Source organism: Dipodomys spectabilis, unplaced genomic scaffold (genome assembly GCF_019054845.1).
Source record: "Dipodomys spectabilis isolate Male_0828 unplaced genomic scaffold, ASM1905484v1 ptg000190l, whole genome shotgun sequence".
NCBI classification, from domain to species: domain Eukaryota; kingdom Metazoa; phylum Chordata; class Mammalia; order Rodentia; family Heteromyidae; genus Dipodomys; species Dipodomys spectabilis.
This window is the reverse complement of record NW_024870867.1, coordinates 5,350,123-5,367,724: the sequence shown is the minus strand read 5'-3', so window position 1 is coordinate 5,367,724 and position 17,602 is coordinate 5,350,123. Positions and strand designations below refer to the sequence as shown.

General features: G+C 35.9%; 1 protein-coding gene across 1 annotated transcript in view; it reads right to left on the bottom strand.

Annotated features, from left to right (window-relative positions):
- Hdac9 (histone deacetylase 9) overlaps positions 1 to 17,602 on the bottom strand; it is an 821,624-nt gene that overhangs the window by 44,642 nt on the left and 759,380 nt on the right. The window contains exon 23 of the mRNA XM_042695799.1: positions 7,077 to 7,210. Within this exon, the coding sequence (XP_042551733.1) occupies positions 7,077 to 7,210 (134 nt within the window). The remainder of the gene's footprint in view (positions 1 to 7,076; positions 7,211 to 17,602) is intronic.

Genomic DNA, 17,602 nt, shown 5'->3' with positions numbered 1-17,602 from the left:
CAATAAGTAAGTGGGTGAAAGACTTAAAGAGAAGCTTCTCTGAAGAAGAAAGAAGGATGGCCAATAGACACATGAAGAAATGTTCAACATCCCTAGCCATAAAAGAAATGCAAATCAAAACAACATTGAGATATCACCTCACTCCAGTTAGAACAGCAAAAATCAAGAACTCTAACAACAACAGATGCTGGAGGGGATGTGGACAGAAAGGAACCTTACTTCATTGTTGGTGGGAATGTAAACTTGTTCAACCACTTTGGAAAGCAGTATGGAGGTTCCTCAAAAGACTTCACATAGAACTCCCCTATGCCCAGCAATCCCACTTTTGGGCATTTACCCTAATGTTTACAAAAAAGACCACACTAAAGCTACCAGCACAACTATGTTTATTGCAGCATTATTTACCATAGCTAAGATATGGAACCAACCCAGATGCCCCTCAGTAGATGAATGGATCAAGAAAATGTGGTATATATACACAATGGAATTCTATGCCTCCATCAGAAAGAATGACATTTCCCCATTTGTTAGGAAATGGAAAGGCTTGGAAAAAATTATATTAAGTGAAGTAAGCCAGGCCCAAAGAAACATAGGTCCCATGGTTTCCCTTATTTGCAATATCTAGTATAGGTATGAGTCAAGCGGAAAAGGTCATATAATGTGATGTTAGGAAAACAAACCCTTAAATATGTATTTTAATGTTTTTGTTTCTTTCATGCATGTGTTTCTAACGCATCTATAAGATTATTTCTTTGTTGCTTTGTATGTCCCTCCCCCACAGTGTAACCCCCGCTTTCACTATATTTGATGTCAGTATAACATGTGGAGGAGATGGGGACAAACAAGTCGTTTAAGGATTCAGGTGGACCTCTTGCAACAATGAGAAGTACAAAATGTCATGTCAAAACCAGCTTTACAATGTCGGTGTGGAGGGGGGGTATGATTGGGGGGGGGGAGGGGGGAGGCTGGGAAGGGAGGTGAAGGGTAAACAAAGGAGGAGGCTGCAATGCTTGGTAAGAAATGTATGCATTATCCTGCCCATGTAATTGTAACCCCTCCGTACAGCATGTTCTCAAATAAAATAAAATTAAATTAAAAAAAAAATAAACACCTAAAAGTGAAGAAAGCATAACAGTCTATTGGAAAGGGGATAATAAATGAAATGTATTGGATAATTCAGACTATAACTTTTGTTCGCTCATTGTGGAAAGACTGTGGCTGTTGTTTTATCCCAAATCGTGGAGTTATTTGTCCAAAGCATCCCTCTTTTGCATAAATATCTACTTGCTTATAAAATTCCTGCTATACTCTCTCTCTCTGTTTCAATCAGCAAAGCCTCTCTTCTAATAGCAACAAAACAACCCAATTAAAACCAAGCCATCACAATTCCAGAAACTCTTATTGTCTTCATTGATCCTTTTGTACTATGTGAAAACTATTTTCCTTGGACATCAGCTTATCACAGTCTCTTTCTTTTATCCAAATCAATATTAAGTGTTACTTCCTCTTAAATAGTGCTGCACCCCTAGAGCCAAAAATAAATAACCCTAAGATACATTCACAAAGCAATTTGATTATAGTAGTTTTACTTTAACTTGAGTTAGACTTTTATGTATAAAACAGATGCCCAATTAAAAGCTAATTAATGGTCAGATAAATTAATACTATAACATCTTCTCTTCAATATCCAAAAAATCTTTTATTAGTAATCATAACTGATGAAGTATACAATTTTCCAATCTACATTCCTTTTAACAACTGACATCCCTAAAGAAAAATAGCACAGGCAATCTACATAGCACAGTTTTATATTGTCCTGATACTTGTGGCTCATTTGGCATTGGCTGAAACACATGGTTGAGTTTCTCAATGCTTTTATAAGCATTACTGCATATAAAAAATGACATAGACCATATCTGAACTGGAAACTATCTTCAAATATTGTACTTCCAAAACAGTTTTACTGTCTTTTCTTTAGATTATCTTTACAACTTATTTCAGAGTATGTAGGTAACTTCAAAGCCTAAAAGAAGACCAAGGGGAATCATTATTCTGGCATTCTATGTACTCTCCCTGTGTTCTGTTCTTCTTTCTACTCATGAATTTCAAGTATTTAGGCGCTTGTAAGCTTTCCCAGATTCACACCAATTCCCCAGCCATACATAATCTAAAGGATGAAAAAGATGGCAAAACAACTTCCCTACTCAAAATCCAATGCAAACAGACCCCTGATGAGCAACTTGGACAACAGCACCTCCAGGGTTCACCTCAGGGGTGGTTGTCAACACTTACTAGAGTCAGTTCAAGAGAGTGTTTCAGTTGCTTTAGAGCAAAAAGTCATCCTAAAAAGATTATCAACAAACACAATCACTAAGTTTAGCCACTGTTTGTGAAATCCAAGTCAAATGAAAGCAGCTGGGTATACTCAAGAGGAGACAGTAGTTATTAGAAAGAAATGAAGAGAAGGAAGGGAAAGATAGAGAGACAAAGAAGGAAGGAAACAGAAGGAAAGGACAAAAGGGGAAGGGAAGGGAAGGGAAAGGAAGGGAAGGGAAGGGAAGGGAAAAGGAAAAGGAAAAGGAAAAGGAGAGAGAAATCGAATATGCGACCTTTAGAAGCCTGAGGGAAATCAGGAGTTCACATTCTCTGTATTCCTAAATTTTCATATTTGGAGTCTGGAACATAATCTCAATAACTTGTGAGAATATTTCTCTTTCTTTTTCCCTCTCTCCCTTTCCTCCCCTCCCCCTGTCTCTCCATCCCCATCTCTGTCTCTGTCTTGCTTCTCTGTCTCTCTCCTTTCTCCTCTCTATTTCCCTTTCCTCTTCTCTTAGTGTGTTTGTATGTCTTTTTGTCTGTGGGTCTGTCTCTTTCTCCCTTAAAACCATTATTGTTTTGAAAGGTAGTCTTTAAAGGCCATGTTCTCATCACCAAGGCTTCTACCACATTATGCTCCCCCCACACTAGCTGTCTCTCTCCCTTTCCCTCTCCCTTTCTCTGTCTCTGTGTGTCCGTCTTTGTCTCTTAAAACCATCATGTATTCTGTTTTGACAGGTGGTCTTTTAACAGCCGTATTCTCAACTCACTACCAAATCTTCATTTCTACCACATATTATGGCTTCTCCTTTCCTTTACTTGCTTGAAGATTTCTAATGTTTTTCTTTTGGATTCCATAGAGATGGTAACTGCTTAAAGCTTTTCTCACCTCTTAAGAAAATTTCTTTCAGAGGAAGCAACCTAGGGTGCTACTAATTGGCTTTGCATATGTGGCCTTAAAGCAACTGTGACATTGTTTGCCAACCAGCTCCAATACAGATTACCCAAATCAAATTCTCTGGGGGAATTTCACACAGGTTTCTATAAATAATCCTAAACTCTAAATGACTAATCACAGAGGCATCCTTGAAGATTTACCAACCTCTTGATTCTTCTCATTTAGATATGCACGTCGATTACTTACAAACTCCAAGCTGGTGTTTCTAAATTCTTCAGTGAAAAAGTTTAAGAAAAATTCATCATACACCGATTGGACTGATAAATTTAAGTTCTAAACGTTGCCAAGTAAAAGGGGAAAAATGGACTGTGCTATGTCTTCAAAATCAGTTGCCTCTAGGAATTTCCTGTACCATGCTCAAATTAGTTTTAATCCAATAGTAGATTATTTTGACTGACCCTGTACATATTTCTTAAAAGAAGAGTTAGGAGATGTTTTTCTAAGAAGATCACTTTGAGATAAAAATATTGAAAAAGAAGAAAATGCCTGTTTAGGGTACTGTACTCAGATAACTTGATTTGTAAAAGAGCAAGGTTTTAGGTACCATGTATATATGTGTCTATGCTGAAATGTTAGGCCAACAGTTCCTGCTGATTTTACAATTCCTTTGGGTTATGTAATACATATCATTTTGCTGATCACAAGCTATAAGGAACAGCATTTTGCTGTATTGACATGACCTAGCCAAGAACAACAAGGAAAAGAAATAGCATTCAAAAAACTGGCAAAATGTTTATGAATTCTAATCCTCTGCACATGAATAAATACATCTGACAAAGTGCAGAGTCTCTCAAAAAGGCCCTTCTTGACCTTTCTAATTTGAGTTCAATTGCATGTTCAGTGTTGAGAAGCCAGAATGGATTCTGCCAGCATTTTAAGCTCAAATTTTGCTACGTTTTGTTGTTTGTAAAAGTGAAATCCCAGATAATAAGTTATAATTGCTCTATTAATCACTTGAAAGGGGGCTTGGAGGAAAGTTGGGATTTGAAATTGCAGTAATTGGCATACGAAAGACTCCTTTTTAACTTTCTTACCTAGAGACTATCACATAAAACTGCTATGAAAACTGTGTGTAGGCACTTTTTAAAATAGTGAGGTGCATGCAATAAGCATTCTATATTATTTTTTGAAAGAAATGAAATTTAAACCTTCAATGTAGTCATGATGATCTTTGACCTGCAAAAAGCACCATAAACCAGGCCTTGAATTATAAATTATATTGTCAATGAAAGTGAGAAGAACTCTTTGTTTCTTAAGTTGTTTCAAGTATTACATTTTCATTTCCTTTTTCCAAATGAATTATAATGTACAACACATTTGTATTTTTCTTCCATTTTTCATCTTAGAAATCCTTCTTTTTCTTAGTTTTTCTCCTCTGTGTGAGGATAGATATGACACAATGAAATTTATCTTTCCATGTTTAATATCCCTACCCCATCTGTTAGCCTTAAAGCATTTGTGAGAAATCTATATTCTTGTTTATGTCCTTAAGAAACCTTACAGGAAAAAATACAGAAATACATAGATTTAAAATTTTTCTTTCTTTAGTTCATAATGAACAATTTTAGAATATATTTATGAAATTGAAGATGGTCAACCAAAAGACAAGATGGTGTTTGTTACTAAAACCACTGGATCAGAATTTCATCCAGTAAATTAGTCAATTAAATAGTCACTATTAACCAAAAAATAATTTCAGTTATTATTTTCATTCCAGCTATTATTTACATAATTGTTTACATTTTATTTATTTTTATTTTTAAGCATTATCTACACCAATATGTGCAGAGTTAGGATTAGCAATGACTGTTACTCCTTTCTTTATCTGATCATTCTTTAAAAAAGATTATAAGAGAAATTATTCCATCCTTGGAGGAATAGAGCAGGCCAAAGGCAGATTACAAAAATCCAAAAGAGATACTTTCATTTGAATGGACCTGTTTAAAGAAAGACACTGAGAGCTATAATTTCCTTCAACATATGCAGAAAAGTAGTTTGCTTTTGTAGCCAGGTTAACATTTCCTTTTGAGCAGGTCAGTCATCTATGAGCCACAATCCATAACCCACTCTGATTTTCTGCACATCTGGTGTAAGCCTTTATAACTTAAATATTAAAGTCTGCTTCTCTGAAATGTTTCTGAAGTATTCAGAATCAAATAATTTATTGGAGAATGTACATGACCTTGTAAGACAATAGCTATCTAGTAGTCAAGCTGAGTGCCTAGCGTTAACTGATAAAATAGATACAGTACTTATTTTCACTTCTTTATTGACCTTTATTGATACACAACACACATACACACACACACACACACACACACACACAGAATGCAATATCCTAGTTGACATTATTGGCTCACAAACATCAGACTACTTAGAAAATCTTTGACACCTTGAATTATATGCAATCTGAAACAGCAATCCATTGTTGATATTAATCATTAGATAATTGAACCTATTGTGTAACTGTGCATTCTAAAATATACTACAAAATTATGTATTTGAACAGCGCCTACATTTTTTCCAATATTGTTAAAATTAAAAACATTCTTCAATAAATAGTTCAAAATGATCATGTTAAAGCACTGTTAGTTTGTAACATAATGATGACAATAAAAATTATGTGAAAAAGAGTTTTTTCCCCCATAACTCCACAGGCACAGATAGGAGTTACCATTAAAAAATAGAAAGTACAAGGCCACATGCCAGTTGAAGTTTGAAGCCAATCTGGGCAGAAAAGTTTGTGAAGCTCTTTTTTTGCCTATTTATTTATTTATTTATTTTATTACTTATTTATTTATTGTTGGTCGTCGGGCCTATACTCTGGGCCTCAGTGCTGTCCCTCAGCTCTTCAGCTCAAGACTGGTGCTCTACCACTTGAGACACAGCACCACTTCCAGCTTTTTCTGCTTATGTGGTGCTGAGAAATCGAACCCAGGGCCTCATGCATGCAAAGCAAGCACTCTACCACTGAGCCACCTTCCCAGTCCCTGTTTTATTTTATTTTTATTTAGCTTTTTTTAAATGTCAAGGTTACAGTTACATAACTAAGGTAATAAGTACATTTCTTGTCAAACTTGTTACCCCTTCCTTCATTTTTCTCCTACTTTCCCTCCCTCCAACCCCTCATCTAAGTTGTACAGATCATTTCCAACGTATTGTCTTGTGTTGTCACTGTTGTATTAGTTCACCCTTGTCCTTCCTCTCACCATTCTGTTGTTCCCCTTCCTTTCCCTAATTCAAATAAATCTATATATAATACCAGGGTACCAAAATCAAATACAGTGACAACAGGGATATCCCACAGGGGAAAGAACATACAAAAGAAACACAAAGATCAGCTAACTGCCACAAAGCCAGAAGTGGAGCTGTGTTTCAAGAGGTTTTATTTTTCTGAACAATCCTATAGGATTGTTAAGATTAATTTCAAGCAATTTAAGACTTATTAAAATTAAGATTAATTTCTTATTAAATAATTCGGTACAAATTTGATTGGGTCAGTAGATTAAACATTCTTACCCCCTCTTCACTTTCCCCATGCAAAGATTTTTTTTCTGTCACTTTTGAGCTGTGTAAATAACGTGATTGAAAGGAGTATTCATTGATTCTGTACGTGGTACAATATTATTGCTCATAACAAGATAGCCTATAAATCACTCTTATTTTTAAGGCTTACCTACTTGCTGAATGGTAAGAAGAGGACTGAACTTTCTGAATGCTTGGACTAAAGAAAACAATTTAACATCTGCATTCATACACCATGGTCCTTTCCCCCTGATCTTTTGTACTTTTAGATTTTTACCTCATTTCCTAGAAGGGCATTTACGCAGGCTTCTGATGCATCACAGATGGCTGTGAGGTCGTGTCCTCCTTCCAGAGCCAGCGCCACACGCCCATCGGCCAATGTCATCAATTGCTTCGTCAAGTGACCAAAGCCTACCGTAATGCAAAGAGAACATTTCAAAGTATTAAATGAAGAGAAACCGACCCACTAGAACCTAACCTTAAGCATTCCTTTTCCTGTGTATGTTTTTCTCTCAGCACTTTATGGTGCTAACTCACCTAACAACCACCACTGTATGGGGGTAGCTTTTGTTATCATCTTTATTTTACAGAGGAAAGAACTAAAGTCCAAAACCTACATCTAAGAAGCATCCCCAATGAGACTTGTACCATGTAATATCGCTTCTCACCAGTAGGCAGTAAGACATAATACATTCTGTATGCATCTGGATGAAAAACTTGAATATTATTCCGCTAGCATTATCAAGGCAAACTATGCTATTTGCTTAACACAGGTTAGCTCCAGATGCTTTATTATTACATTAGATTTTTACAGATGTTCTTTTATTACAAAACATTTAATCAATGCAAAAAACATAAATAACATCTCTCTACATATTACAAAGTATAACAGCATGCTGAACACCTGCTCACTCATCTTCTATCTTAAGGAAAACAATATTAGCAATTCTGTTGAAACTCCCTATCTGCCTTTCTTGGATAGTCTGTGGAAAAATCTGGATCCTCAGTTTATGTTGTAACTCTATTGCTTTCTTTTGCTTGAATTTGCTTGTTTTTAAACTTCATAGAACTGCTTTCATGCTTTTTAAAAACTTGTTCTTCCCATGCATTTCATTAGCTCATATGTGCTGATGCATGTAGCTATACTACTTTACTATCTGGTAAGCCAATTTATATCTATAGAATTTATATCTATAGAATTTATTTGCTCATCCTTCTATTGACAGATACCCACTTATATTGTTATAATTATTGTTACAAAAATTCTAGTTCCTTTGTTATTATAAACAATGTCGTCATGAATATTCTTAAAGAAGTCTTCTGGTGCACATATGCAAGGCTGGTCTGAAATTGTTGAGTTAAAAATTTGTTAAATAATGCCAGATTATTTCCAAAAGGCTATTACCAAACCCCTTCACTTAGAAGTAGTGTAAATAAGAATTCCAGTTTAGTCACATCCTTGCCAACATTTGGTGTGATTTGCAAAGTGGGTGGATGAATAATGGCATTTTTAATGGTTTCCTTTAGTATAAGAAAGGGGCATTTTATTTCCAGTGTAAGTGAAGTTTTATTAAATGCTTATAGAATTTGCTTGAATTATCTCTTTAGATGGATTTTCAACTATAATTTGGTAATATTGTGAGTTACATTAACAAATATTTCTAATGTTAAGCCATCATTGGATTTGTGGGGTGAAATAAGCTTGTTAGTGATATATCATCTTTTTTTAATGCACAGCTGGATTCATTTTATTAATGCTTTGTTTAGGATTTTTTTTGGCCTAAGTTCATGAGTGGGATTAATCTGTAATTTTCCATTCTTATGTTGACTATGTTGAATTTTGATGTAGTGTGGGGCTTTATTTTTCATTAGCTGACCCCTAGAGAATGTTGGACAGACAAATCTTGTAAAATCATTTATGTCTTGTATTCCCTTTGAGGAAGATTTTTAAATGTGCTTAGATTCTTTTGGTGATTGTAGGACTACTCAGTTTCTATATCTTACTGAATAGTACTGTTTTAGACTTTTTAACTTAAGTGTTTGGATTTACTAAAAAATTGTTTATTTCCTTTTATCTTACTTTGGAGTTTCAATAACATGGAAGTAGATTTTGTTAGTTTAAAGTCTCTTCCATTTTTAAAGATACCTTTCATATTTCTTATATGTATTTCAATCTCGCATTATTTTCTTTTGTCCAGACTCATTGTCCACACTTTCTGTTTAACAATGTGATTGATATTTTGATTTCAAGGATTTTATGGTTTAAGTTGAGAATTTCTCTTTTTCTTCTTTTATTTCTACAGAAACATGTTATTGACAGGAAAAAGTTTTGAATTTCTATTTGGTTGCATTTCATACCTTCAAAATGATTTTCATAGTGTCATACTCCTTGCTCATGTTTTTTTATTGCTTTATTTTTATTTATTCTTATATATTTATTATTTTCATTTCTTTCAGAAAAACTATATATTTAAATTCTTTCAAATTAATTTGTTCTCTTTTTGTTGATTTAATCTCACAATTCAATTAACTTACTTGTTTCTCTGTTTTCTGAGATTATATATACTGAGTTCATAATGAATGCTACTTTATATGAGAGACATATGAGAAATATTTTATTTCAAGCTTAGTGAAATGGTCTGTTTATGCTACCTTTTTGCTTCAAAATCGTATGTTGAAATCCAGTCCCTAAGTAAGAGGTATATATTAGTGCAATTAGGCAAAAAATCCTTGTAAATGAGTCAATGCCTTTGTAAAAGTAATCCCAGAGAGAGACTTCTAGTCCTCTTTCTACCACTGGAAGACAGAAAGACCATCTTTCTTCAATCCAAATAGGGGGCACCCGCCAAAGCCTGACCATGCTGGGATTCTGACTTCATAACCTACACAAATCTGTAACCTCCAGAAATTCAAGAAATAATTCTCTGTTTCTAAGCCACCGTTCTGTAATGCTTATTAAGGTAGTCGTAACTGACAGACACCTGGGCTGAGTGTGATAGCTAGCTCTGAAGCTTGGTAAATTATAATTTGGGTTGAGAAATTACTTTCTAAGGTCCATTTTAAATTCTGAAGGTTTTCAGGAATGTTTATGGGTTTATTTGATGGTTGAAGCTCAAACATTGTAAATATGGAATTGAAGAACTGATTACAGACTTTAGTGGAAAACAAATTCATTTTGTTCTACTTCTCTTCCCTTCCCATTTTTCCTCTCTCTCTGTATTTCTTCTTGCCTTTCTCTTTTCCTTCCTTCCTTCCTTCCCTCCTTCCTTCCTTCCTTCCTTCTTTCCCTCCCTTCCTTCCTTCCTTCTTTCTTTCTTTCTTTCTTTCTTTCTTTCTTTCTTTCTTTCTTTCTTTCTTTCTTTCTTTCTTTCTTTTCTTTCTGCCCCTTCTTCCCTCCCTCCCTCTCTCCCTTCCTTCCTTCCTTCCTTCTTCCCCCCCTCCTTCCCTTCTTTCCTTCCTTCCTTCCTTCCTTCCTTCCTTCCTTTTTGCTTCTGGTTTGTTTGTCTGTCTCTGTGTTTTCTTTCTCTTTCTCTCTTCAAAGTTACTTCTATTTTAGTAATAGCTAAGTTTCTCATTTATTCTTTTCTTTTCAGTTGGGTGTTTTGTCTTTATTCTGGTAAAGAATAAATTTCCTTCTCCTTATTTGTTACAATTGTTAACTCTCTTTTCTGTACAAAGATACTGTTAATATTCAAGCCTGGGTCACATGGAAAGTTTGGGATCAGTAGCCACAGTGTCATCAGCTTCAGTTTTTACCCCAACTACATAGAGTGTGAGGATCACTGTCTACTACTGGCCCAGGGAAAAAACGGGAGTCTTTGCCTAAAAAATAACTAAAGCAGAGAACTGTAAACTTGTGTCTCAAGTGTTAGTGCACTGACCTAACAAGCATGAGGCCTTGAGTTCAAACAACAACAGACAAATAAACAGAAAAATCCCCCAACTTTTTGCTTTTTTACATTATCCTGTTAGAAAAGGTATAATCTTATTTTCCCTAATCATATAAAATGTGTAATAGTTCAAACATATGTATATATATATATATATCCATATTTATTAAGCTGTGAACACCTGAAAAAATAAACTTAAATACAGAAGCAAATGCTCTGCAAGTAAGATGGTGCTGTTTTCAAGTTTTAGATTTTTCTTACTTCTCAGTCTTATGTTTGAAAAGAAAAGAGAGTCTGCAAAGGTTCAGTGAGAACCTACACCTAAACTTAGTTGTTTTCACTTGAGAACAATGACATAATACCATTTTACATTTGGAGTAAACAAAGTGACCCAGCAAGAAACAACAGAGCTGGACTGAGAATGTAGCTTAGTGGTAGAGTGCTTGCCTAGCATGCATGAAGTCCTGGGTTCAATTTCTCAGTACCACATAAACGGAAAAAGCCAGAAATGGTACTGTGGTAGAGTGCTAGCCTTGAGAAACAAAAGCTCAGGGACAGTGCTTAGGCTGTGAGTTCAATCCCAAGGACTGGCAAAAAATAAAATTAAATAAATAAAAAAAGAAGCAACAGGGCTTAAACTTTCAGTTCTAACAGAATGAATTTTTTCCCACCACTCTGTAAAGAATTGTAATGGTGATTTTAATTGCTATTTACTACTTGGGTAAAAGCAAAAATAGCTACTTTGTAAATATACTATTTTTTTAAATACTTAAAAATATTCTAGAAAACATTAAAAAATTGGGTCAACACTGTTTTCTAGCATCTCACTAGTTCTCATTTATTGCAGAGTTCATAGTGCCAAGAATAATCATTTCCACAGGCCATTTAAGAATGAGACTGACCACACTAAGCTCTACCTTATTACTCAATGACTATAAAAGGAAAGTAAATAATTCCGTTTTGATCCTTATGCTTAGAAAATGTTCTTTGTCTAAATCAAGATTAATAGCACATAGTAATTAGTGCTATTCTAAAATGACTAAAAATCATAAAGAGGTACACATTCCTGCTAGTTACATAGATAATTTTCTAGGTAGCTTATTCTGTAGCTGAACCGGGGCTAGGATTATAATTTTAAAAATATCATAATAAAACAACAGTATATTCTACGTTTGCTACAGTTGCTTCCTAACTTAAGAATGCAGTAATCCAAAGTCACTACTGGGAAAATCAAATCACATTAAAAGAGAGAGGGGCGAAGGGAGAAGGAAAGAGAGTGAGAACCTAAACTCTGATTTAAGTACACTCTTCCCTTTGGGAATTAGAAAAAAGGTCTCATAAAATACCAAGTTTAGATGGAATAGTAAAAAGTGGAAGGAAAGAGTGGCATGAAGCTAATCTTTGATCTCCATCCAAATTCCTCTTTCTTTTACCTACAGGGTTTATTTCCATTCACATGTTACCCATGTGATCTCTGCAGTCAGAGAGTACTGCAGCTGAACTTTAGTTATGCATGTATAAAACACTCAAGTGAGGTAAAAAAATGTGATTTCTACAAAGCCCACATATGCCCTCTCTTCCAAACAAAATAAGCAATTCAAGAATAATCTTCTAGTTTATTACCCTGAGTTCTGCCATGTGCATTACTGTTGTATATTCTTTAAATGTCAGCAGTGCTTGCCAAGTATGGTGAACAATATCAAGGTATTATTTTTCAGGACACAAGAGGTAAGTTTCACTGGAAGGTGTGTGTGTGTGTGTGTGTGTGTGTGTGTGTGTGTGTGTGTGTGTGTGTGTCTGTGTGTGTCTGTGTCTGTGTGTGTCTGTGTGTCTGTGTGTCTCTGTGTGTGTTTGATTAGTGTGAATTTAGGAGTTTGGTGTTTCATTTGTTGGTTTCTTGGTGCTAGTCTTACGGCTTGAACTCATAGCCGGAGCATTGTCCCTGAACTTTTGTCCTCAGGGCTCTACCACTTTGAGCCAAAGCTCCACTTCTGGGTTTTTAGTCTTTAATTGGAGATAAGAGTCTCACTGACTTTCCTGCCTGTGCTGGCCTTGAACCACTATCCTCAGATCTGTCTCCTGAATAGCTAGGATTACAGGCATGAGCCACACACACACACCTGGGAATTTAGCAGAATTTTTAGCAAGCACAAACTCATGTTACATGCCATCATATTTGCTTCTAGCTTCACAAAAGCAAACAAAAGTTCATCCCATGTATATAAACTTTAGAGCTGAAAACTTACTACAAGGACCTTGGTCAAAGGAGTTGGACAGAGTGCTATGTGTGAGGGTGCTGGTAAACTAAGTGATCACATGAGAAAACATGTCCTTACAATGTGGGCTCTCATGGGCACTGCATATGGACATGGAACTAAGTGTACAATTTTCACATTTACCTGTGATTTAAGAACTTTGAGGAGGCTGGGAAGCTGGCTCAGTGGTAGAGCCTTGCATGCAGGAGGCCCTGGGTTCCATTCCTCAGCACCACACAGATAGAAAAAGCTGGAAGTGGCACTGTTGCTCAAGCAGTGGAGCACTAGCCTTGAGCTGAAGAGCTGAGGGACAGCACCCAGGCCCAGAGTTAAAGCCCCACAACTGACCAAAAAGAACACAAACTTTGAGGAGTATATTGCTTACAGAAGAACTTGTTTACCCAGGGAAACAGAGGTTAGTGACTGTCACTAAGATGCCTGACGATCAGTCTTGAGAGTTGCTCCTCTTACCTTCATTTATTACCACTGAATAATGAAGGAAGTACTTTTATCAGAAAGAGCTTTGGTACTTTATTTCTTTTGAAGGTAATCTTGTAGACTAAGGCATTAGGAAAATACTATCACTATTAAACAACCCACTGTCCCTGGATGTATTACAGACTTCTTAGCATGAAATCATAATCGTAAGAAGGATGTCACATTGTAATAAATCATTTCTCTCTTTTTTTAGGGGGGGGGGATCCGGTCGTGGGGCCTGAACTCTGGGCCTGGGCGCTGTCCCTCAGCTCTTCAGCTCAAGGCTAGCGCTCTACCACTTGAGCCACAGTGCCACTTCTGGCTTTTTTCTTTTTGCTTATGTGGTGCTGAGGAATCGAACCCAGGGCCTCAGGCATGCAAGCAAGCGCTTTACCACTGAGCCACCTTCCCAGCCCTATAAATCATTTCTCTTCACAACCATCTACACGTAACTTCTCCCATAACTATCAAGAGTGAAACATCATGGCAGACAAAAACGGTTCAATTGTCATCCTCTGTTCGGTTGTGTTAATCTACTAGATGTAATTTTCTTTGATGGCTTATAAAGAGTATCAGCAAGTTACCAATTTCTTGATTTTCTGATAATCTATAGGTTTTAGCTTCTGTTTGAGAAGTCATATGGTTTCAGTATTTTTAATAGCTCAGAAAAGCTTCTCTAGGAAGGTTCAAAGATTAAACCTTAGATATGCAGCTAGCAACTAAGTCATAGACTATCATTTGTGTGTGTGTGCATGTGTGTGTGTGTGTGTGTGTGTGTGTGTGTGTGTGCAAGAACTAGAGAATGAAATGAGGGCCTGGCTGCTGTCCCTGCGCTTTTTTGCTCAGGACTAGTGCTCTATCACTTGAGCCACAACTCCACTGTGGCTTTTTGGTAGTTAATTGAAGATAAGAATCTCATGGACTTTCCTTCTGGTCTGACTTTGAACTATGATTCTCAGATCTTAGCTTCCTGAGTAGCAAGGATTATAGGCATGAGCTACTGGCGCCTGGTTAGGATTTTTGTTGTTGTTGTTGCTATGTAATTGCTAATAGTATTGGCAGTGGATATGCAGTCAAACATTAGGGAATTCTATGGTAGTTTGAAGAAGAAATTTCTTTAACTTTCCATTCAGTTCCAGTTACCCTTGCTCTACCTTGTAATAAAATAGATCAGAAGTCCAGATTTAACTGCTTAGTAAAGAAATAATGGCACAAAGTGATTGTTCAAATAGGTTGCTTTGCTTCTTTTACCTTCTTTTAACTTGGCTGACATCAGCCTCCCAATCACTACAAGGTCCTCTACTGTTATTTTCTGTGTCTGTCAAGGAAACTTTAAGTAGACAACCAAAAATGAAACAAGCAATCTCCACCTCTCACTGCCACTCAGTAGAGGTCGGTAACACAATATTCTGTCTCTCTTCTTTATTTTTTTAACTAGTACTTCTTCATTTTTATCTTAAAACATTTTTTAAATTTTATTTAAAAATGTATTGTTAGCATATAGTACCTGCAGAGGGTGGTCATTGTGATATGTCCATGTGTATTTACCATATATCTTCATTAGACTCACCCCTTCATTATTCTCCCTAAAGCTCTCCTTTTCTTAGAGCAGTTCCAACAAGTTTCATTGTTCTATTATTATACATGGATGTAAAGTACATATCCACTCTGACTCCTCTCCTGTTCTACACCTCTGGGAGCCACCCCTGGACAGGTCTTGTTTGACATTCCTGTCATTCACATTTTAAAGTCTATATTAATTGTTTAAAGGGGTTTCACTGGGGTGTTTTACCCCTGTGTATTATATTTTAATCTGACTGACCTTCTATTAGTCTCTTTTTCCATGTTCCTACCCCTATTATTCAATAGCGTCCAGTGAGTTTTGCTCTGTGTTCTTTATACACTGATGCAGTGTATTTTGATTTCATCCTGTGTCATCTTGTTTTCTTCTCCTTCATCTTCCTAATGCATTCAAGCAATATTAGGAATATCCTATCTCTCTCCTCTTTCTTTTTAAGTATGTGTTTGAATATGTATGTATTTGTGTATATATTTATCTCAGATCTTTTCTACATATAGGAGAAGACATGTAACGAAATGTCTCTTTTGAAACACAGCACTTGATAGTTTACGCTGATTTCTGCTGTCTTTGTACCTCTGTCTTCTTTGGCTACCAAGTCTCTATGCCACCGTGCCCATTTACTAACAGATTAGTTTCATGGAGGCCTGAAAGGTTTGGGAAGATTTCATTTGCAGATTCAAAGCTGTAAGGAGAAAAAGAGTCACATACTTTTGCCCCACTTGAATTTGAACTTTAGTTTCATGTATCCACTGACATATTTGTCTATGGTTATATCAGTAAAGGATTTTTTAAAAAATTTTGTTTTGTTGTTTGAAGAATGTTAGAGCAGTGAAGTCTTACTACACAGACCATAGCCATTCTCCTCTTTAGCCTCTTTGGCTGTTAAGTTACCCCATAGTTCTTTAGAAAAATATAGTCCAACTCAGTCGAGAGAGAAGCTTCGGCAGCATGTGGCGGTCTCATGTATTGCCAGGCTTTCCAGCAGGACTTCAAAGCTGAATCAGATTGTTGCAGATGGGAGGAATGCTTTCCACAGAAATACCTTTTTAAGACTCATGGTGCTGTAATTCATATGGTAGGCACTTGTGATTCATTCCTGATGATGTTGAGATCATTTAACTCACAAAACCATTGTCGCTACCATAAAATCCCTTTCATCTATAGCCAAAAGGGTTTATTTCATGCAAATGAAAAATTTTCATTATAGTATCACCTTAATAATGGGCAAAGATATATTTTTTTCTGGTCATGCTTAAAATGTAAATTTATGAACGTATTCTGAAGATTCATTTCATGTTAAGACCTTTATGTATTTGATGTCCCAGGATTCTTTCCAAGTTCATTGAAACCGGAAATCAATTTTAGAAGAAATATGGAGATTATTATCATTAAATCCTTCAGTCAGCTTATTGTAAGCTGCCCTGTAAATGATGCACATGTTTTAAGGAAGGCACTTCCAACCACAGTAAAAATCTTTCCACTCTTCTCATCAGTGATGTTTTGCCAGGTAAGTTGATGTTCTCAACACATTTTGAGAGGAAAGGAATATTTGCTTTGTGTTCTAAACAAAGTCTGAAATGCTGGAATGCTTTAGTGTTGTTATTTTTAAAAAAATAAAATGTACCCTGGAGTATTCTTAAGAAGAAAAATGACAAAAGATTGGTCTTAAAAAAATCACAACAACTATACATCAATTGGTAAACCAACTGCAAATCAACTATAATTTACTAAATACCTACAATGTTTCAAAGTTTTATATATTTCCAATGGATAGGGGATAATACAAATTCTCTTAGCCTCAATTATCATGTAGCTATTATTTATTACATTATTTCACAGATTTGAAGTGAATGCTTAGTCATAAAAACCCAATATAAATGCTAAACACAGTATATGGTACAAAGTCTAGCATATAACAAGTATTTGATATTTATAGTTTAATAAAATTTTTATTGATGAATTTTAAAGAATTTCAAGATTTCAAGAGTATATATTCAAATTATTTCTCTCTCTTTCTCTGTCTCCTTGTCTCTGCCTTCATCTCCCTCTATCTCTCTCTTTTCTCTCTATCTTGGTCTGTCTGTCTATCTCTCTCTCACACTTCTTTCTCTTCTCTCTCTCTCTCTCTCTCTCTCTTTCCCTCTCTCTCTCTCTCTCTGTCTGCATGTATTAGTATGAGGGCTTGAACTCAGGGCCAGGTCACTGTCCCCTAGCTTTATTCACTCAAGGTTAGCATTCTACCACCAGAGCCACTTTTTGCTGATAAGATAACAATCTGTGAGATAAGAATCTCACAGGCTTTCTTGCCTTGGTTGACTCCTGAGTAAGGAGGATTACAGAAATGAGCCATCAGTGCCCAGCTCAATTCTTGCATTTTAAGGCTGAGAAAACCAAGACCTGCAAAGATGACTGATCAAGGCAAATAGTTAACAACTCAGCTGGAGTACCAAAACCCAAATCTCTGAGGACATGCATTCCCACTTCCGTGATGGTCAACTTATAAATGCTAATGCTAATCATATATTCAGTTACAATTTCCAGCTTGAAAAGGGCTACTATAAAAGGAATGCCTAGATATCAAATGTTTTTTTTAATAAGT